At 45.2% G+C, this 22,943-nt stretch overlaps 1 protein-coding gene across 2 annotated transcripts in view; it reads left to right on the top strand.

Annotated features, from left to right (window-relative positions):
* The first annotated feature begins 9,197 nt into the window (after nucleotides 1-9,197).
* zfand4 (zinc finger, AN1-type domain 4) overlaps nucleotides 9,198-22,943 on the top strand; it is a 33,293-nt gene continuing 19,547 nt past the window's right edge. The window contains exons 1-4 of one of the 2 annotated variants that reach the window (XM_084339338.1): nucleotides 9,198-9,368; nucleotides 14,203-14,499; nucleotides 16,955-17,030; nucleotides 19,165-19,232. In XM_084339338.1, coding sequence (XP_084195464.1) covers nucleotides 14,319-14,499; nucleotides 16,955-17,030; nucleotides 19,165-19,232 — 325 coding nt within the window. In that variant the 5' untranslated portion in view covers nucleotides 9,198-9,368; nucleotides 14,203-14,318. Of the gene's footprint in view, nucleotides 9,369-14,202; nucleotides 14,500-16,954; nucleotides 17,031-17,120; nucleotides 17,151-19,164; nucleotides 19,233-22,943 lie in introns of those variants that run through there. The other variant, XM_084339339.1, reaches the window with a different exon arrangement.

Raw genomic sequence — 22,943 nt, 5'->3', positions numbered from 1 at the left:
GTGTTCTGTAGTGACTGAAACTGAGTGAATGTGGCCCCGCCCCACCGAGAATAATATATAGTGTTCTGTAGTGACTGAAACTGAGTGAATGTGGCCCCCACCTAGAATAATATATAGTGTTCTGTAGTGACTGAAACTGAGTGAATGTGGCCCCACCTAGAATAATATATAGTGTTCTGTAGTGACTGAAACTGAGTGAACATGGCCCCACCTAGAATAATATATAGTGTTCTGTAGTGACTGAACCAGAGTGAATGTGGCCCCACCTAGAATAATATATAGTGTTCTGTAGTGACTGAAACTGAGTGAATGTGGCCCCGCCCCACCTAGAATAATATATAGTGTTCTGTAGTGACTGAAACTGAGTGAATGTGGCCCCACCTAGAATAATATATAGTGTTCTGTAGTGACTGAAACTGAGTGAATGTGGCCCCGCCCCACCTAGAATAATATATAGTGTTCTGTAGTGACTGAACCTGAGTGAATGTGGCCCCGCCCCACCTAGAATAATATATAGTGTTCTGTAGTGACTGAAACTGAGTGAATGTGGCCCCACCTAGAATAATATATAGTGTTCTGTAGTGACTGAACCAGAGTGAACATGGCCCCACCTAGAATAATATATAGTGTTCTGTAGTTACTGAAACTGAGTGAATATGGCCCCGCCCCACCTAGAATAATATATAGTGTTCTGTAGTGACTGAACCAGAGTGAACATGGCCCCACCTAGAATAATATATAGTGTTCTGTAGTTACTGAAACTGAGTGAATATGGCCCCGCCCCACCTAGAATAATATATAGTGTTCTGTAGTGACTGAACCAGAGTGAACATGGCCCCACCTAGAATAATATATAGTGTTCTGTAGTGACTGAAACTGAGTGAACATGGCCCCACCTAGAATAATATATAGTGTTCTGTAGTGACTGAAACTGAGTGAACATGGCCCCACCTAGAATAATATATATTGTTCTGTAGTGACTGAAACTGAGTGAATGTGGCCCCCACCTAGAATAATATATAGTGTTCTGTAGTGACTGAAACTGAGTGAATGTGGCCCCCACCTAGAATAATATATAGTGTTCTGTAGTGACTGAAACTGAGTGAATATGGCCCCGCCCCACCTAGAATAATATATAGTGTTCTGTAGTGACTGAAACTGATTGAATATGGCCCCGCCCCACCTAGAATAATATATAGTGTTCTGTAGTGACTGAAACTGAGTGAACAGGGCCCCACCTAGAATAATATATAGTGTTCTGTAGTGACTGAAACTGAGTGAATGTGGCCCCGCCCCACCTAGAATAATATATAGTGTTCTGTAGTTACTAAAACTGAGTGAATATGGCCCCGCCCCACCTAGAATAATATATAGTGTTCTGTAGTGACTGAAACTGAGTGAACATGGCCCCACCTAGAATAATATATAGTGTTCTGTAGTGACTGAAACTGAGTGAATGTGGCCCCACCTAGAATAATATATAGTGTTCTGTAGTGACTGAAACTGAGTGAACATGGCCCCCACCTAGAATAATATATAGTGTTCTGTAGTGACTGAAACTGAGTGAATGTGGCCCCACCTAGAATAATATATAGTGTTCTGTAGTGACTGAAACTGAGTGAATGTGGCCCCGCCCCACCTAGAATAATATATAGTGTTCTGTAGTGACTGAAACTGAGTGAATATGGCCCCCACCTAGAATAATATATAGTGTTCTGTAGTGACTGAACCAGAGTGAACATGGCCCCCACCTAGAATAATATATAGTGTTCTGTAGTGACTGAACCTGAGTGAACATGGCCCCACCTAGAATAATATATAGTGTTCTGTAGTGACTGAACCTGAGTGAACATGGCCCTACCTAGAATAATATATAGTGTTCTGTAGTGACTGAAACTGAGTGAATATGGCCCCACCTAGAATAATATATAGTGTTCTGTAGTGACTGAACCAGAGTGAACATGGCCCCCACCTAGAATAATATATAGTGTTCTGTAGTGACTGAACCTGAGTGAACATGGCCCCACCTAGAATAATATATAGTGTTCTGTAGTGACTGAAACTGAGTGAATATGGCCCCACCTAGAATAATATATAGTGTTCTGTAGTGACTGAAACTGAGTGAATATGGCCCCACCTAGAATAATATATAGTGTTCTGTAGTGACTGAAACTGAGTGAATGTGGCCCCACCTAGAATAATATAGTGTTCTGTAGTGACTGAAACTGAGTGAATGTGGCCCCACCTAGAATAATATATAGTGTTCTGTAGTGACTGAAACTGAGTGAATATGGCCCCGCCCCACCTAGAATAATATATAGTGTTCTGTAGTGACTGAAACTGATTGAATATGGCCCTGCCTTACCTAGAATAATATATAGTGTTCTGTAGTGACTGAAACTGAGTGAATATGGCCCCGCCCCACCTAGAATAATATATAGTGTTCTGTAGTAACTGAAACTGATTGAATGTGGCCCCCACCTAGAATAATATATAGTGTTCTGTAGTGACTGAAACTGAGTGAATATGGCCCCACCTAGAATAATATATAGTGTTCTGTAGTGACTGAAACTGAGTGAATATGGCACCGCCCCACCTAGAATAATATATAGTGTTCTGTAGTGACTGAACCAGAGTGAACATGGCCCCACCTAGAATAATATATAGTGTTCTGTAGTGACTGAACCTGAGTGAACATGGCCCCACCTAGAATAATATATAGTGTTCTGTAGTGACTGAAACTGAGTGAACATGGCCCCCACCTAGAATAATATATAGTGTTCTGTAGTGACTGAAACTGAGTGAATGTGGCCCCACCTAGAATAATATATAGTGTTCTGTAGTGACTGAAACTGAGTGAATATGGCCCCGCCCCACCTAGAATAATATATAGTGTTCTGTAGTGACTGAAACTGAGTGAATGTGGCCCCGCCCCACCTAGAATAATATATAGTGTTCTGTAGTGACTGAAACTGATTGAATATGGCCCCACCTAGAATAATATATAGTGTTCTGTAGTGACTGAAACTGAGTGAACATGGCCCCACCTAGAATAATATATAGTGTTCTGTAGTGACTGAACCAGAGTGAATATGGCCCCGCCCCACCTAGAATAATATATAGTGTTCTGTAGTGACTGAAACTGATTGAATATGGCCCCGCCCCACCTAGAATAATATATAGTGTTCTGTAGTGACTGAAACTGAGTGAATATGGCCCGCCCCACCTAGAATAATATATAGTGTTCTGTAGTGACTGAAACTGATTGAATGTGGCCCCGCCCCACCGAGAATAATATATAGTGTTCTGTAGTGACTGAAACTGATTGAATATGGCCCCGCCCCACCTAGAATAATATATAGTGTTCTGTAGTGACTGAAACTGAGTGAATGTGGCCCCACCTAGAATAATATATAGTGTTCTGTAGTGACTGAAACTGAGTGAACATGGCCCCCACCTAGAATAATATATAGTGTTCTGTAGTGACTGAAACTGAGTGAATGTGGCCCCACCTAGAATAATATATAGTGTTCTGTAGTGACTGAAACTGAGTGAACATGGCCCCACCTAGAATAATATATAGTGTTCTGTAGTGACTGAAACTGAGTGAATATGGCCCCACCTAGAATAATATATAGTGTTCTGTAGTGACTGAAACTGAGTGAATGTGGCCCCACCGAGAATAATATATAGTGTTCTGTAGTGACTGAAACTGAGTGAATGTGGCCCCACCTAGAATAATATATAGTGTTCTGTAGTGACTGAACCAGAGTGAACATGGCCCCACCTAGAATAATATATAGTGTTCTGTAGTGACTGAAACTGAGTGAATGTGGCCCCGCCCCACCTAGAATAATATATAGTGTTCTGTAGTGACTGAAACTGAGTGAATGTGGCCCCGCCCCACCTAGAATAATATATAGTGTTCTGTAGTGACTGAAACTGAGTGAATGTGGCCCCACCGAGAATAATATATAGTGTTCTGTAGTGACTGAAACTGAGTGAATGTGGCCCCCACCTAGAATAATATATAGTGTTCTGTAGTGACTGAAACTGAGTGAATGTGGCCCCGCCCCACCTAGAATAATATATAGTGTTCTGTAGTGACTGAAACTGAGTGAATGTGGCCCCACCTAGAATAATATATAGTGTTCTGTAGTGACTGAAACTGAGTGAATGTGGCCCCACCTAGAATAATATATAGTGTTCTGTAGTGACTGAAACTGAGTGAACATGGCCCCACCTAGAATAATATATAGTGTTCTGTAGTGACTGAAACTGAGTGAACATGGCCCCACCTAGAATAATATATAGTGTTCTGTAGTGACTGAAACTGAGTGAATGTGGCCCCACCTAGAATAATATATAGTGTTCTGTAGTGACTGAAACTGAGTGAACATGGCCCCACCTAGAATAATATATACTGTTCTGTAGTGACTGAAACTGAGTGAATGTGGCCCCGCCCCACCTAGAATAATATATAGTGTTCTGTAGTGACTGAAACTGAGTGAATGTGGCCCCACCTAGAATAATATATACTGTTCTGTAGTGACTGAAACTTAGTGAATGTGGCCCCGCCCCACCTAGAATAATATATAGTGTTCTGTAGTGACTGAAACTGAGTGAATGTGGCCCCACCTATACAAAATGCTTCTTAAGTTACTCTCCAGAGACTGTGCTAGACAAGATAGTATCAAATAACATAGTATAGCATGTAAATTAGAAGTAGAAAATGAGGTCACAGTGTTCAGTATAGACATATGTACAATGTTCGATGCAGAATAGACGTAACTGAGTTACCATATAATATAACAATACTATGCAGTGTACTAATGTACAATACTATATAGTGCAAAGCAGAAATGGGATGAGGTACAATTTAGGTACAATTTACAGTAAGGTGTACGAGTTGTAGTGCAATCCTTCATCAATAAATATAAAGTGTGGGGAGTGGGTGCTACAGTGTGTTTGTTTAAAGTGAGTGTGTGCTATAAAGTGTGGGGAGTGGGTGCTACAGTGTGTTTGTTTAAAGTGAGTGTGTGCGTGTGGATGTGTGTGCTATGTGCGTTTGATGGTTGTTGTTGTGTAGTGTTCATTGTTCGTTGAGCAGCCTGATGGCCTGGGGATAGAAGCTTCTTCTGAGTCTTTCTGTGCTCGCCTTGAGACTCCGGTATCGCTTGCCTGACCGCAGCAGTTCAAAGAGGCAGTTGTTCGGGTGACTGGAGTCTTTAATGATTCTCTTAGCCTTGCCCCTGCACCACTTGTTGTAAATGTTCTGGAGGGTGGGGAGTTTTGCTGACGTTCAGGGAGAGGCTGTTTTCCTGGCACCATCCCGCCAGGACCTTGACCTCTTCCAGGTAGGCCCTCTCGTCGTTGGCAGAGATCAGGCCCACCACCACTGTGTCGTCAGCAAATTTGATGATTGTGTTGCTACTCCACTGAGCCACACAGTCGTGTGTGTACAGGGAGTAGAGGAGGGGACTCAGAACACAGCCCTGGGGGGCCCCTATGTTGAGGGTGATGGATGAGGAGGTGCAGTTGCCTGCTCTCACCACCTGGGGTCTGCCCGTCAGGAAGTCCAAGACCCACTGGCAGAGGTCATAGTTCAAGCCCAGGTCCCTGAGCTTGGCTGGATGCAGACCAGAGAGAGACTTTTGTCTTGTTTAATTACATCAGGGTCCCCCATTTTCAATTAATCATAACACATATGACATACAGGCAGACAGTACTGTTGCATCTAGACATTTATGACATACCAGATCTACAAATATACAGTACTGTTTTTTAGTGGTCAGGACTGAGTTAGACCCAGGGTCAACAGAACAACAGAAACTGTACATTGGAGGAGGTGTACATTGATGTAAACAAGACGAAAGTCTTTCTCTGGTCTGCATCCCCTTAACAATTGTGTGTATTGATCCGTACTGTACTAACCTAGGATGGCTTAGAGTAGACGACAGAGTACAGCAACTTGCAATGGGCCTGGTCTACAAGATACACTATACGACCAAGGTACCCATGTACATGTCAAAATACTTCCCAAAGGTCAGTGAATACCACAACCACTACACCAGAGGAAGCTCAACAAATCATGTTAAACCCAGATTCGGCTCAAACAAGGGACTAAACACGTTTCGCAATTATGCCACATCAATGTGGAACGCCCTACCCAAAGCTGTAAAGGAATGTGAATCACTACCCTCCTTCAAAAACACTCTCAAAGAACACCTACGGGAGGCTGCAATTCGAAACTGGCCACCGTAAATGCCCAAAACCCCCACCACCTCCTAATGTACAGTCTCCTCCCCACCGCATGTATATATTCTCTCCCCGCCGTATATGTATATTTCTCTCCCACCCACCCACCCCCTCCTAATGTACAGTCCCCTCCCCATCATATGTATATACTCTGTCAAGATCTAGGGGTAACAGTACTGTATATTTGAATACCGTTTATGTCACAAATGTATCAGTACTAAATACCTATATGCATAGGCGCCCACTTAACGGAGCAGACGATGCACGTGCTCCAGGACTATTGAACTTGGGGGAGCAAGCTTGTCTCTTTGCTCCCTCACTTTTTGATCGTATCATATGATATAAATATCCCCCCCCAATATATAAATCTTATCGAACCATAACTACGTAATTTCAATCAAATTAATAATACGCAATGACACTTAATAGCAAGTTTTTAAGTTTCCAAAGATTGTGTGACCCCCCACTTTAATGGTTTGATCCAGTGCCCACGGGCCACGGTTCGTCGGCATGACGTATACGACATGTTGGGGGAGGCGGCTTTTTCGAAAGCCCTTGAAAAATTCAGGCTGGATATTGGATAACATTGTGACTCGTGAGGATTATTCTTCGGCGTTTACATCAAAATGGAGCAAATCATCACGTAAGTCGAACACTGTGACTGTATACTAAATGCGCAAACAGATTGAAACTGAATATTTCTCGTATGGTGAGCCTCGGCGCTGCACCCAGTGCACCGAGTGAATCCAGAGATACAGGATGGTGCGCAGGCGCTGTGATCACCCAACGGCGGAAATAATGCCGCTTTGAGCAGTTTATAAAAAAATATTAAAAATATTTATTAGCAACGCCGAGCTTTCAAACCATCCCGTATCTCTGTGCGAACCCCTCGTGCAACTGTGAGCACCTTTGTAATGTCTCTGTGATACTTGTATAACGAACGGTTCGGCCAGAACCAGTCCTTCATGGTAAATCTAGGTTGGTTTCCCATTGAGGAGCAAGTGACTGTGGATTCACTCGGTGCAGCACAGTCACGAAAGGGGACCCTGATGTAAACAAGACAAATGTCTTTCTCTGGTCTGCATCCCCTTAACAATTGTGTGTATTGAGCCGTACTGTATTGTACCCATTCTGCAATCTGTTAAATAAAGTTTTCATTCATTCAGCCGCCGCGCTCACTGGGGCTATTGATAGCGTCAATTAGTTGTTGTTGTTGTTGTTGGTGCTGCGGATGTGAACGGGGCTGGAGGGGCTTTGGGAGGATGGGAAAGTTATTATTATTATAATAGTAATTGGCTATCATACGTGCCTAGCTAGCGTTAGCTAAAAGAGCCCTCGCAGTGAAGTTATTATTATTATAGCTATCATACTGCAATATAAACTGAGTTTTATAGTGAAAAGAGCAGCTTTATTTTGGTCAAGATTGAAGGCTCTATATTGCAGGAAATTGCACATACAGGTGTTCATTAAATGTAAAAAAATCTGCCGTGGAGGGGGTCGTGCCGGACCCCCTCCAAACCACCCATTGCAAAAAAAAAAAAAAAAAAAAAAAAAACTTGCACCCCCACTTTCAACTATAACTAGGCGGCCATGCCTATATGTCCCTATGCCATAAATGTCATGTATGTTGTGTATGTCATAAATGTCTATATGAATTGAAAATGGGGGACCCTGATGTAAACAAGACAAACTTCTTTCTCTGGTCTGCATCCCCTTAACAATTGTGTGTATTGAGCCGTACTGTATTGTACCCATTCTGCAATCTGTTAAATAAAGTTTTCATTCATTTTCATTCATTCATTCATTCATTCATTCATTCATTCATTCATACAGTTTCATACAGTTTCATACTGTACCCATCATCATCATTCAAGGGTACTACGACTATGCTTGCACCTCATGGTACCAAAGCACCTCAAAGGCACTAAAAAACAAATTACAAACATCTCAAAACAAGCTAGTCAGACTACTACTTGACCTGACTCCTAGAACCCACCTCACCCCTGCCCACTTTGACAACCTAGGATGGCTTAGAGTAGACGACAGAGTACAGCAACTTGCAATGGGCCTGGTCTACAAGATACACTACGCGACCAAGGTATCCATGTACATGTCAAAATACTTCCCAAAGGTCAGTGAATACCACGATCACAACACCAGAGGGAGCTCCACAAATCATGTAAAACCCAGATTCGGATCAAACAAGGGACTAAACACGTTTCGCAATTATGCCACATCAATGTGGAACGCCCTGCCTAAAGCTGTAAAGGAATGTGAATCACTACCCACCTTCAAAAACACTCTCAAAAAACACCTACGTGAGACTGCAATTCGAAACTGGCCCCTACAAATGTCCTAACCTAGTTGTACAGTAAATGACCAAGTAAGGCTTTGTCAATATTCCAATGTACAGTGTAAAATGTGTGTGTGTCCCCTTCCCAACCCCCCCCCCCACCTCCAATGTACAGCCCTCACCCAACCCACCCAACCCCACCCCACCCAACCAACCTCCTCCAATGTACAGTTTCTATGCCAAATGTATATACACTCCTTTTCTGGACACTTTTGTATCACAAACAGTACTGTATTTGCAAATCTGATATGTCATAAATGTATAGATGTAGCAGTACTGTCTATCTGTATGTCATGTATGTTATGATGAATTGAAAATGGGGGACCCTGATGTAAACAAGTCGAAAGTCTTTCTCTGGTCTGCATCCCCTTAACAATTGTATGTATTGAGCTGTACTGTACTGTACCCATTCTGCAATCTGTTAATAAACTTTTCAATCAATTCAATTCAATCAAACCCATTCTGCAATCTGTTAATAAAGTTTGGCAACCCAAACGCGCTAGCCCCGCCCCTCCCCTCCCGCGGCTGGCTGGTTGGAGTGACGTCACAGGTGGGAGGAGTTCACGAAGCTGGCCCACAACAACAACCTGGAGCACAGCGTCACTCCAACGGACGTGGAAGTGTAATCAATTAATTGTCGTTTGGCTTTAATGTGAAGGAGATGGCGCTTGATTTGGTAGGTGCTCTCGAAAGCTAAACCGGAATTGAGGACGGGACTATTGCTACTAGCGGTTCGCTAAGCTAGCCACCGAGAAAGGTAGGAGCCATTGTTTTGTTTGAGTTGTTGGCTAGTGCACTTCCGCGTTACATGGAGCTCGTGAGGGGAGGGGGGGGGGGCGGATCGTGTGGGGGATATCTACTGCACTTCCGCGTTACATGGAGCTCGTGAGGGGAGGGGGGGAGCGGAGCGTGTGGGGGATATCTACTGCACTTCCGCGTTACATGGAGCTCGTGAGGGGAGGGGGGGGGGCGTGTCGGAGATAGCTACTGCACTTCCGAGTTACATGGAGCTTGGGAGGGATATACATATATATATATCTATGGGGATATCTACTGCACTTCCGTGTTACATGGAATGAATTGAAAATGGGGGACCCTGATGTAAACAAGACGAAAGTCTTTCTCTGGTCTGCATCCCCTTAACAATTGTGTGTATTGAGCTGTACTGTATTGTACCCATTCTGCAATCTGTTAATAAAGTTTTCAATCAATCAATCAATCAGCTCGTGAGGGGATACAATTAATTAATGTTGATCAGAGCCTTGACGTAAGTGGCTATAATCAACATTCATTCACATGCTCCCAAGTTCCCCCCTCCTCTGAGCTCAAAGTACCGGTAGTGTTGTGGTGGTGGTCTATGGTTACTCTAGCTTTCTAGCTAGTGGACGTTTGGCTAACTGTTAAATGTGGCTCGGCCGTTGTTTACCTGTTGCAGGTGATGTTGGTGGTGGCGCCGTTTAGGTTTAAACATCACGGACTCGTAACGACCAACTATCTGTTTAAATGATCACCTCATATTAGATTGATTGATTGAAATTTGTATTAACAGATTGCAGAATGGGTACAATACAGTACGGCTCAATACACACAATTGTTACGGGAATGCAGACCAGAGAAAGACTTTCGTCTTGTTTACATCAGGGTCCCCCATTTTCAATTCATAACATTTATGACATACACGACATACAGACAGTACTGTTACATCCAGACATTTATGACATACAAGATATACAAATATACAGTACAGTAGTTATGATGAATTGAAAATGGCAGACCCTGATGTAAACAAGACGAAAGTCTTTCTCTGGTCTGCATCCCCTTAACACTTTGAATGCCACTCACAGCTTTTCTCTGGTTATTACCCCCCCCCCCCGGTTGAAGGCCCATCACGAGAATATTCGTTTTATTCGTTGTTTTTTTTTAAATTAGCGATCTAAAATCATATTGCATCAAGCGAGCCTACCGTTGGAGTTCCAGGCACCCCCGGCGCTCAGGTGTGGAAAAAAGCGCCCCCTATCGTCTCCCAGATGGTAAATCACCCTTTTGGATTGGACTCAATGAAAGTGAATGGGAGAAAGGATTTCTGACTCCACATTTTACGTCTCACTCACGCAGGCAGCATCGACCGGCATCACTCTGGAGCCTGAAAAGCAGCAGGGATTATGTGTTCTACTGTATACACGGTTGATCAATACAATGATCGATTTTTTTGAATGGTGATCAGGAATTGGAATAATCCACTTGGATACCATCTGATCTCAGGTAAGGAATCTATGTTATCAGTCTTAGGATAATCAGACTCGTTTTCACGGATATATATAAGCGTTTCCCCTATATGTGATATGGCTGTTTTGACTGTGAAAGCCATCAGGAAATAAGAGCAGCGCACACATATACTATCGATTATCTAGCGTTTATTTGAAAACCATTCTTGTACGCTGTGACCTGCTGGGGCAGCGGACTGAGAGCAGTGGACACAACCAGGCTGGATAAAATGGTCAGGAAGGCCAGCAGCGTGGTCGGGGTGGCGCTGGACTCTCTAGCGAGGGTGGCGGAGAGGAGGAGCCTCCCTACTCTTAACACTTTGAGTTTCTTTACAAAGTACAGTTTTGAATTAGGGATGCACCGATCCGATATTGGTATCGGCCGCTGATATCAGTAAAATAGCTGGATCGGGTATAAAAAAGAAATAAAAAATCTGATTAAATGTATTATTTTTTTAATAAGAAATCAAATAAGAAATAACCATTCAGTACATTTATATCTGTGTTAATTTGTTACATTTAGTTTCACTAAGTTAGGAAAGTAATGTTTTAAGTCGAGCCTGATGTTGCCTTGCACAAAAGAATGATCTCAGTCTCTTCCACACAGTGACAGTGAGGCATACAGTTTATTAATTGAATGAATGAAGTTTATTTTCTGTCTTTGTTTACAACAAATCAAAAACACACTTGTGATGCTTTACAATTCTTTAAAAAAAAAATGTGGATAAATAAAAAAAATATTATTACTTTTTTGGGGGGGAAATTGGACAATGGGTATCGGATCGGTATCGGCCGATACCCAAACCCAGGTATCGGTATCGGGACTGAAAAAGTCGGATCGGTGCATCCCTATTTTGAATTACAACAGAGCAGTGCTCTTAAAATTACAGTGCATAGCAGGTAGTGAGATAAAATGAGCATAGAACCGACACATGCATTTGATAGGAAGTGTATAAAGGTAGGCAGGGTAAGAATAGTGCAGGTAAAGTACAATTTGTGTCAGGATATCCCTGGTGTTTCATTTAAATGCCTGAGCAAAGAGGGGGGGGGGGTTTCACATGCCTTCGAGCAACACTGTACTTATTGTACTTATTTCATGCCTATTCTTATGTCTGCACGTTCTACGTTGCACTACTTTTATTGTCTTTTATACCTATTATGTCTGCACTTTATGAATTGTTTTTATTCTGTCAACTGTATACTAATTTTATGCCTATGTTCATTTTATGCTGTTTGCTTTGGGGCACTTTGGGCTGCAGTCCACTCCATGTGTGAAAGGTGCGATATAGATAGTTATTATTATTATATTGTAAAAAATAAATTATGCATTGAAATGTAAGTCCCGACAACATTGAAAATGAGGGTGACCTCTTATTGTCCTTTTCCAGAATAAATAAAGGTTTGAATTGAATATATACGGTATATACAGCATTATGCTATCATCAGTGTTGGGACCGCCGTTACTTTTGGCGGTAACTAGTACTCTAACACATTACTTTTTAAATTCAGTAACTCCGTTACCGTTACTGAATGGTTCGTTACTGCGGTATTTTTATGTAGATTGATAGCGAGCGGTAGTGATCCAGCGCAGTCCTCCTGACTGCTGTCTGTGTCACTCACCTGCGGGCTGCGGGGACACGCTGTGCTGTGGTTGGTCCTCCTCTCCTGTCTGTCACCTCACCTGCGGGCTGCGGGGACACGCTGTGCTGGGGGCGTGTTTTTGTTTACTATAGTCCTGACTGTCATGGCAGCGCCCACTACTCGCGTTTGTACACATGGATATTATCACTTTCTCTTTTGTCGAGCACAAAGAAAAGAACGTTTTAGTTAAATGTCATTTGTGTTTTGGCTCAAAGATACTATCTACTGCCCATGCTTCAACGAAGCTAGTAGCTGAGTCTAACATTAACAGGACTCATCCGAAGCCAGTAAGCCACTCGCTTTCGGGGATCTAGTTAGCATCACCAGGCGGCACACAGCAAATGGGACGGAACACTTCACGTTTTCCAACTACTTGGAGAGAGAATATGAGCTAAAGAAAATGTTTGAGGGGCTGGACTAACGTTACATCTCAACCACCGCAGACTTTTGGTGAGTTCAGTGATGTGAATGCAAAGTTGATCAACAGATTTTGACTGTAAGAATCTGCAAGGGAATCTCATCAATACTAATCAAACAATATAAATATAGTTCTTTCATGCACAATTGATATCCTAACTATTCTAACGTTGCAATGCACGATTGATATCTTAAACAACGTTGCAAGACGGTTATAATGAAATGCTCTGGCGACAGACATCAAGGCTGTTCCTTCAACCTAAGCAGCGATACAATTAGGCACGGCGCATTTCTTATTATGTTGGGACTCGGGACAACATTTGTGTTTGTGTCAGATCTGTGTTTGTATCTAGACCACATTGCTTAGCAGAGTTCAGTGATGTGAATGGAAACTGTCAAGTTGATCAACAGATTTTGAGTATCTGTAAGGGCATTAATGAGAGCAATCTTTTTATTTAATTTTGAGTAACTAAATAGTTACTTTTCACAGTAACGCATTACTTTTGGGTGTAAGTAACTAGTAGAGTAACTGAGTTACTTTTGAAATGAAGTAACTAGTAAAGTAACAGAGTTACTATTTTTCAGTAACTAGCACAACACTGGCTATCATACAAAGTTATATGGGTTGACTCATGTTATCACTTCCTGTGTGTGTGTGTGTGTTACATTGGAACCGTTTGTGCACTTAGTGTTGTCAAGGTTACAAGGCTCCCTACCTACCAGATCCATGGGTCTCTGTTGTCCCATGTTGTTGTGGGCAGACCTTTAACCTGAATCCGCCATACGTGTGATGTTTTTACATTGTGAAGAGAGAGCAGATCGCAGGGGGGGGGGGGGGGGGGGGGGGGGCTGAGGCAAGTAAAAGCAGGGCTGTACCGAATGTTTTTTTTTTTTTTTTTTTTTTTTAAGATTCTATTGAAGTTTTCGAGTGAAGCTTTGAATGTCTGTCGTCATATTTTATGGCGTAATCGTAATGAAATCCTCGCCACCTGCTCCTCCTGCTTTGATGCGAAGCCCTTTTCCACTTGACCTCTGGCCTCTGTCCCCTCAGTACGCCGAGGTTGATTGTTACTGTTTTATTGTGCTTGTATTTTATTAATCGGAATTTAATTTTTTATTAGACATTTCGGTTGTATGGTAGTCTACTGACAACTTGTGTGTGTATTTGTGTATTTGACATAATCGGTGCTCGCCTCCTTGGCCAGATCGCCCTTGAAGAAGGGACCTCGCTCTCAGTGGGTTCTTCTCTCTGGTTGTTTCTCTCCCCAGTCCGCCTCTCATGATGCGTGGCGGTGGTGGGGGCAGCGAGCGGTGCCTATCCCCGGGGGCCAGCCCCCCCAGTCCACCTTCTCCCTGAAGCCCCGCCCCCTCCTGACCCGCCCAACATGGCCGACAGGAAGGAGTTTTACAACGATGACAGCAGCATGGGAGCCTTCCAGTACAAGCTGCCGTTCTATGAGACCATGGAGCTGTTCATCGAGACGCTGACTGGGACCTGCTTCGAGCTGCGCGTGTCGCCCTGCGAGCCCGTGGTCTCGGTCAAGGCCAAGATCCAGAGGCTAGAAGGTAGTGACCCTGACCCTGACCAGAGGCTAGAAGGTAGTGACCCTGACCCTGACCAGAGGCTAGAAGGTAGTGACCCTGACCAGAGGCTAGAAGGTAGTGACCCTGACCAGAGGCTAGAAGGTAGTGACCCTGACCCTGACCAGAGGCTAGAAGGTAGTGACCCTGACCAGAGGCTAGAAGGTAGTGACCCTGACCAGAGGCTAGAAGGTAGTGACCCTGACCAGAGGCTAGAAGGTAGTGACCCTGACCCTGACCAGAGGCTAGAAGGTAGTGACCCTGACCCTGACCAGAGGCTAGAAGGTAGTGACCCTGACCCTGACCAGAGGCTAGAAGGTAGTGACCCTGACCAGAGGCTAGAAGGTAGTGACCCTGACCAGAGGCTAGAAGGTAGTGACCCTGACCCTGACCAGAGGCTAGAAGGTAGTGACCCTGACCAGAGGCTAGAAGGTAGTGACCCTGACCAGAGGCTAGAAGGTAGTGACCCTGACCAGAGGCTAGAAGGTAGTGACCCTGACCAGAGGCTAGAAGGTAGTGACCCTGACCCTGACCAGAGGCTAGAAGGTAGTGACCCTGACCAGAGGCTAGAAGGTAGTGACCCTGACCCTGACCAGAGGCTAGAAGGTAGTGACCCTGACCAGAGGCTAGAAGGTAGTGACCCTGACCCTGACCAGAGGCTAGAAGGTAGTGACCCTGACCAGAGGCTAGAAGGTAGTGACCCTGACCAGAGGCTAGAAGGTAGTGACCCTGACCAGAGGCTAGAAGGTAGTGACCCTGACCAGAGGCTAGAAGGTAGTGACCCTGACCCTGACCAGAGGCTAGAAGGTAGTGACCCTGACCCTGACCAGAGGCTAGAAGGTAGTGACCCTGACCAGAGGCTAGAAGGTAGTGACCCTGACCCTGACCAGAGGCTAGAAGGTAGTGACCCTGAGCAGAGGCTAGAAGGTAGTGACCCTGACCAGAGGCTAGAAGGTAGTGACCCTGACCAGAGGCTAGAAGGTAGTGACCCTGACCCTGACCAGAGGCTAGAAGGTAGTGACCCTGACCAGAGGCTAGAAGGTAGTGACCCTGACCCTGACCAGAGGCTAGAAGGTAGTGACCCTGACCAGAGGCTAGAAGGTAGTGACCCTGACCCTGACCAGAGGCTAGAAGGTAGTGACCCTGACCAGAGGCTAGAAGGTAGTGACCCTGACCCTGACCAGAGGCTAGAAGGTAGTGACCCTGACCAGAGGCTAGAAGGTAGTGACCCTGACCCTGACCAGAGGCTAGAAGGTAGTGACCCTGACCAGAGGCTAGAAGGTAGTGACCCTGACCCTGACCAGAGGCTAGAAGGTAGTGACCCTGACCAGAGGCTAGAAGGTAGTGACCCTGACCAGAGGCTAGAAGGTAGTGACCCTGACCAGAGGCTAGAAGGTAGTGACCCTGACCAGAGGCTAGAAGGTAGTGACCCTGACCAGAGGCTAGAAGGTAGTGACCCTGACCCTGACCAGAGGCTAGAAGGTAGTGACCCTGACCAGAGGCTAGAAGGTAGTGACCCTGACCCTGACCAGAGGCTAGAAGGTAGTGACCCTGACCCATGAGTCTCCATTTATCCATTTATGTGTTTGTGTCATTAAGGCTACGTTCACACTGCAAGCCTTAGTGCTTGTTTTTCAAATGTGGCCAATATCAGATTCCAGTGTGAACGGTTTATTGTTTAAACCTAAACTGACCTGCATGATATTCACATTTACATTTAGTCATTTAGCTGAAACGCTTTTATCCAAAGCGACTTACAAGTTCTGTACGACAGGTCATCAGGAAGGAAGGATACAACTCTATCAGCTGAGAAACAATGTTCATCAAAGTGTTGAGTGCTACAGTGTAGGTTAGTTTATTAGGACAAGTGCATGACAGTATGGTTAGTTAGGGTTAGATATTTACATTATATTTACAGACATCACACATCACACTGGGGAACACCTGATCAGGGTACAAACACACCCACACGTAACAGAGGCACACAGTTTATTAATTGAACAATGGGTATTGGATCGGTACCCGGTATCGACCGATACCCAAAGCCCAGGTATCGGTATCGGGACTGAAAAAGTCGGATCGGTGCGTCCCTAGTTTCCAGCCTCGGTGAGATGAACCTCTCCATCTCAAACACTTTTGTTTTCTCCCCCTCTCTCTCTTCTCCCCCCCTCTCTCTCTTCTCCCCCCTCTCTTCTCTTCCCCCCTCTCTCTCTCCTCTCCCCCCCCCCCCTCTCTCTCTCTCTCTCTCTCTCTCTCTCTCTCTCTCTCTCTCTCTCTCTCTCTCTCTCTCTCTGCCTCCTCCCCTCTCTCTCTCTTATCTCCCCCCTCTCTCTCCCCCTCTCTCTCTCTCCCCCATATCTCTCTTCTCTCCCCCCCTCCCCTCTCTCTCCCCCCCCCCTCTCCCCCCCCCTCTCTCTCTCCCCCCTCTCTCTCTCACAAGGCATCCCTGTTTCCCAGCAGCACTTGATCTGGAACAACATGGAGCTGGATGACGAGTACTGTCTCCATGACTACAGGTAAACATTCTACTGTCTCCATGACTACAGGTAAACATTCTACTGTCTCCATGACTACAAGTAAACATTCTACTGTCTCCACGACTACAGGTAAACACTCTACTGTCTCCACGACTACAGGTAAACATTCTACTGTCTCCATGACTACAGGTAAACATTCTACTGTCTCCATGACTACAGGTAAACACTCTACTGTCTCCATGACTACAGGTAAACATTCTACTGTCTCCATGACTACAGGTAAACATTCTACTGTATCCATGACTACAGGTAAACACTCTACTGTCTCCATGACTACAGGTAAACACTCTACTGTCTCCATGACTACAGGTAAACATTCTACTGTCTCCATGACTATAGGTAAACATTCTACTGTCTCCATGACTACAGGTAAATATTCTACTGTCTCCATGACTACAGGTAAACATTCTACTGTCTCCATGACTACAGGTAAACATTCTACTGTCTCCATGACTACAGGTAAACATTCTACTGTCTCCATGACTACAGGTAAACATTCTACTGTGGGAGCGCAAGAAAGGATGAAACGGGAGACGGTAGTCGAGTCTTTCCTTTTACTTCCCAACATAAATTACATACATCCAACAGAGTGCAGAGACGTTAACGTTACTCCTCCAAAGTGACAGCAGCCAGCTGACATATGTAGGTTACCAAATACCCACCCCGTTCCCAGAATCCCCAGGCTTAAAGGAGCACTCACTCCGCTCCTCAAGTCCAGTGAATGTCTGCACCAATTGTGCGTGATAAGTGAGTCGCCACACAGGCCCCCCCCAGAATTCACAATAACCCCCCAAAAGATCATCCACAGTCAACGAGGCGGGGGGCGGATCAGGCACCCAAAACGACTCCGTATCACCCGTGCAGGGGTAGAGGTGGGGATTGCGGCGTGTGGGGGGGATTCAGGAGATATGAGGTGACGAGAGGGAAAAGCAGTTTGCAGGGGCCGGGCAGGGGGTCGTCCACGCCGCGGGGGCCGGGCCAGTTCAACTGGCCTGTCTAGGTCCAAATGGGCAGGCTTGAGCCGGTCGACCGATACCCGCTCCGACCTTCCTCCAATGTCCACCATGAAGTTCTTAGGCCCCGCCTCCAGGACGCGAAAAGGGCCGTCGTAAGGGGGCTGCAGAGGAGTACGGTGGCTGTCATGGCGAATGAAAACATACCTGGCTGACTGCAGATCCCTAGGCATGTAGGACTGCGGGAGGCAGTGCTGGGAGGTTGGGACTGGGGTGAAGGCACCGGCGCCATCCCTGAGCACAGTCCGAGATGAGGTGACCGACCAGGGAGCCTCGGCATCCGGGAGGAACTCCCCAGGGACTCGCAGCGGCTGTCCGTACACCAGCTCAGCAGCCGAGGCCTGCAGGTCTTCTTTGGGGGCGGAGCGCAGGCCAAGCATGACCCAGGGAAGCCGGTCGACCCAGTTGCCGTCCGTAAGGCTGGCCCGCAGAGCAGCCTTCATAGAGCGGTGAAACCGTTCACACAAGCCGCTGCCCTGTGGGTTGTAGGCTGTGGTGCGGTGGAGCTTCACTCCCAGGCCCTCGGCAACTGCAGTCCAGAGCCCGGGCGTAAACTGTGGGCCCCGGTCGGACGTGAGATCAGATGGTGTGCCAAAACGGGCTACCCAGGACCCAATGAACGCCCGGGCCACCTCGGCGGATGTGGTCGATGCCAGCGGGACCACCGTCCGGCCACCTAGTGGTTCTGTCCACCATGGTGAGGAGGTGAGTGAACCCGTGGGAGGGGGGCAGGGGACCCACCAGGTCCACATTGACATGGTCAAAGCGCCTCTCCGGCACGAGAAACGGTGCCATGGGGGCTTTGGTGTGACGGTGTATCTTTGCACGCTGGCACGCCACGCAGGAGCCGGCCCGGGCTGCGATGTCCTTCCTGAGGCCATGCCAGACGAATTTAGCACCGACCAGCTTAGTTGACGCCTTCATCTGTTCTAGAATACGCCTTCTCTCTTTCTCTCTCCCGGTTCAGCCAGAAGGTCTCTCTCACGCTGCCCCGCACACCCTGGCGTCTCGCTCTTCCCTCTGCGTGCATCGCGGAGCGGCAGGGAGAGTCTCCGCTCCGTTGTGTTGATCAGTGTGTGTTTGTGTGTTTGTGTTGGCAGCATTGCGGAGGGCTGCACCCTGAAGCTGGTCCTTGCCATGAGGGGAGGCCCCATTAACACCAGGAGAGGTGAGCTTCCTAACCCTAACCCCATTAACACCAGGAGAGGTGAGCCTTCCTAACCCTAACCCCATTAACACCAGGAGAGGTGAGCTTCCTAACCCTAACCCCATTAACACCAGGAGAGGTGAGCCTTCCTAACCCTAACCTAACCCTAACCCCATTAACACCAGGAGAGGTGAGCCCTCACAGCACACCAGGAGCATATAACGTAAGGTTATTCTATAACCCGAGCGCTCTGCTCTTAGTGGAACTATCCCTTTATCCACTCTAATAATGAATAATTGTCTCCACATGCACACACCCATCCGCCTGGCCACACCCACATCCGCTCCTCTACATAAGCGGGGGCGTGGCCACACCATCAGCTCCTTCCCAAGTCTTTCACCACCGAAGGCGAAGACCACGGGGTCCTCAGAGCAGAGCGCTCGCTATACTCACATAACTAGGGTTATAGGATAACCTTACGTTATAGATCGTATAGCTTACGCTCTGCTCTTAGTGGAACACAGGAGCTGAGCAGAGCGGAAGCTCGACAGATGTACCCGCTGAGGCCCCCCACAACCATCAGAACCGGTGAGGACCCGAGCCCCCTGGACCCCCCTAGTGGAGGACGGGAGGGAATCGGATCCGCCTGCCTCCTCCCAAGGTCTGTCTCATCCCACATGTACAGCGAGCCAACTTCAGAGTCGCCTGCTACAAAAGATCAGAACAGCCAATATTCAAGAGACAGCACCTTGCTTCCCTTTTTTATCTTGTTTGTTTTTTCCTGTTGTTACTATACACATATATTCATAATTTTTATTTTGTATCTTTTATTGTTTCAAAATGTTTATTTTTCCACCCTTTCCTTGTACAGTGTCCTTGAGTCTGAGAAAGGCGCTTCTCTCTTAAAATCCAATTTATTATTATTATTATTAAGAGGCCCAAAGCCTATGATCAAAGTATGGACTGGGAAAAACAATGGATGAGGAGGTGTTGGAGCCTGTCTGGACGGTTGGACCCATCCTCCGTCCTTCTCTTGTTGAGGTACTGGCCCAGAAAGTGGAGTCAGAAGAGCAAGAAGCTCTTGATAAGGAGGCAGATTATGCAAAAAATATGAGGAGGAGGATGGAGAGTACGAGTGTGATGAGGCGGAGGAAGAGATGGAGATCCAAGAGATAGACTTTGACAATTGTTTTAGTGATGATGATGATGATTAGTAGTTTAGGGCACAAAATACAAATAGAAAAAAAGACTTGAATGTTGTGTCAACAAAGAAGATATCCAGAACAGAGGACGTATTTACCGTATTACATACATGTAGACCTACGTAAGAAATGGCAGTGAAAGCAGCACTCTTGTATATAAGCATGCCAGAGATATAATGTGACCACTTCAGAAATTGTATTACCATCTTTAACCCTCAAAACATGAGTCCACATCTTTTTTTTTCAGTCATCTACAATATGATGTGTCTTTATTGGTAAAAATGCTTTATTCTTTGTAAAGGTTACACTAATTTGCATACTAGCTCGCCACAAACGGGTGATCATTCTGGGAATAGTTTTATTATGATTTTTGACCCTCAAAATAAAATATGGGTCTAGACAACCTACTTGTTCAGTTATTTGCAATATTGGCTGAAATAGCGACATGAATTTTTTGATGATGGCGTCATTCATTTGCATATAAATGATACATGGACACTCTGACAGATTTTTAACATAGCCTATCATTTTCTACACATTTAGAAACACTGGTTAACAATATATTTCCAGGGGGTGCGTGATAGTATCCGCTTTCCTACTCAACTAATGGGTAGAAATGTGATTAATTTGTATTGACGGCACAGATTTGCATTGGCAAAATTACATAGAAACATGTGATCACTCTAGGGATAGTGTTATTGTGATATTTGACCCTCAAAACATGGGTCTAGACACCTCATTTGTTCAGTTATCTGCAATATTGGCTGAGATATATGAAACGGATTTTTTAGCGATTTTTTGATAATCGCGTCCTTAATTTTGCATATAAATGATACATGGGACACTCTGACAACTTGTTAACATAGCCTATAATTTTTTTCACCTTTTTTCCATTCTAGAAAGTCTGGTTAGAAGTATATTTCCGGGGGGTGCATGATACCCCCCTCTATCTACTAGACTAACTAACTCGTTTGGCTGGGTTAGGGGGAGGGAAGCCGTGGGTGGTAATCTGGCGTTGTGGACAGCGCCGCCTACAGGTCAGATCTGGGCGCCTGCTCAGCGAAAGGCAGGAAGTGGTGAAGGCAGCATGACCTCCCACGCATTACACTTCACCAATGAGAGTCCTCGCTGCCAGGTGAGAAGAGAGCCGCTGGCTGTCTCTGCATGTGTCGGAGGAAGCATGCGGATGACTTCAGGGTTCCCCTGTACCGACCAGTAGGGGGAACATGTGCACAACAACCAGGTAGGGGAGGGGGGGAATTGGCACAACGACAAAAAATTGGGACGGGGAGAAAAACAGAAAAATCTGAGAAAGAGAGGATTAACAAAATAAATAAATAAATCATATAAGAAAGAGTGGTACTGTCAGTTAAGTAAACATAGTGGGTGATTGAGAAGATGGGTATGTGTGATTGGTGAACTTAGATTTCTTTATATATTTGTATGTTGTATTGAGATGTATTGTTGAACATATACTGTATGCCTTGAAACATGATTGAGTAGATGGGTATGTGTGATTGGTGAACTTAGATATTTTATTATATAATATTTGTAGGTGTTTTTGAGGTGTATTGTTTTATTCTATTGTATTGATTTTATTGTATTGTATTGATTTGTGTGGACCCCAGTAATAGTAGCCTATGCCTGTGGCAATGGCTAATGGGGATCCGAATAAACTAAACTAAATTCTCTCTCTCACTCAACCTCTCTCTTTCTCCCTCTCTCTCTCTCTCTCTCTCTCTCTCTCTCTCTCTCTTTCTCTTTCTCTCAATCAACTTCTCTCTTTCTCTCTCACTCAACCTCTCTCTCACTCAACCTCTCTTTCTCTCTCTCACTCAACCTCTCGTTCTCTCTCTCACTCAACCTCTCTTTCTCTCTCCTCTCTCTCTCTCTCTCTCTCTCTCACTCAACCTCTCTCTCTCTCAACCTCTCTTTCTCTCTCTTTCTCTCTCCTCTCTCTCTCTCTCACTCAACCTCTTTCTCTCTCACTCAACCTCTCTTTCTCTCTCTCACTCAACCTCTCTTTCTCTCTCTCTCTCTCTCTCTCTCTCTCTCTCTCTCTCACTCACTCTTCGCACCTTGTGTATACTTTTTACTCTTACTCATAGTATACATTAATTGCCTATATTTATTGTAACGTATATAATATAACCGATGGGGAATACAGACCCTCACCTCTACCTTTGTTTACACTTTCTCATATTTATATTCAGATCTAATTGTATTGTCTATATTTATGTCTTTCTACTATTACCCTGCCCATACCTCCCCTCCCCCTCCCCCATACTGCTATGACGCCCACATTTCCACAAGGAGAGCAATAAATGAACATGTTATTATCTTCTCTCTGCCAGTGGAGGTGGGTTAGGGTTATTATGTATTATTAATATGTGTTATTATTATCTTCTCTCTGCCAGTGGAGGAGGGTTAGGGTTATTATGTATTATTAATATGTGTTATTATTATCTTCTCTCTGCCAGTGGAGGAGGGTTAGGGTTATTATGTATTATTAATATGTGTTATTATTATC

This window comes from Notolepis coatsorum (genome assembly GCF_963971535.1).
Source record: "Notolepis coatsorum genome assembly, contig: SCAFFOLD_113, whole genome shotgun sequence".
NCBI classification, from domain to species: domain Eukaryota; kingdom Metazoa; phylum Chordata; class Actinopteri; order Aulopiformes; family Paralepididae; genus Notolepis; species Notolepis coatsorum.
This window is presented reverse-complemented; position numbering and strand designations above follow the sequence as displayed.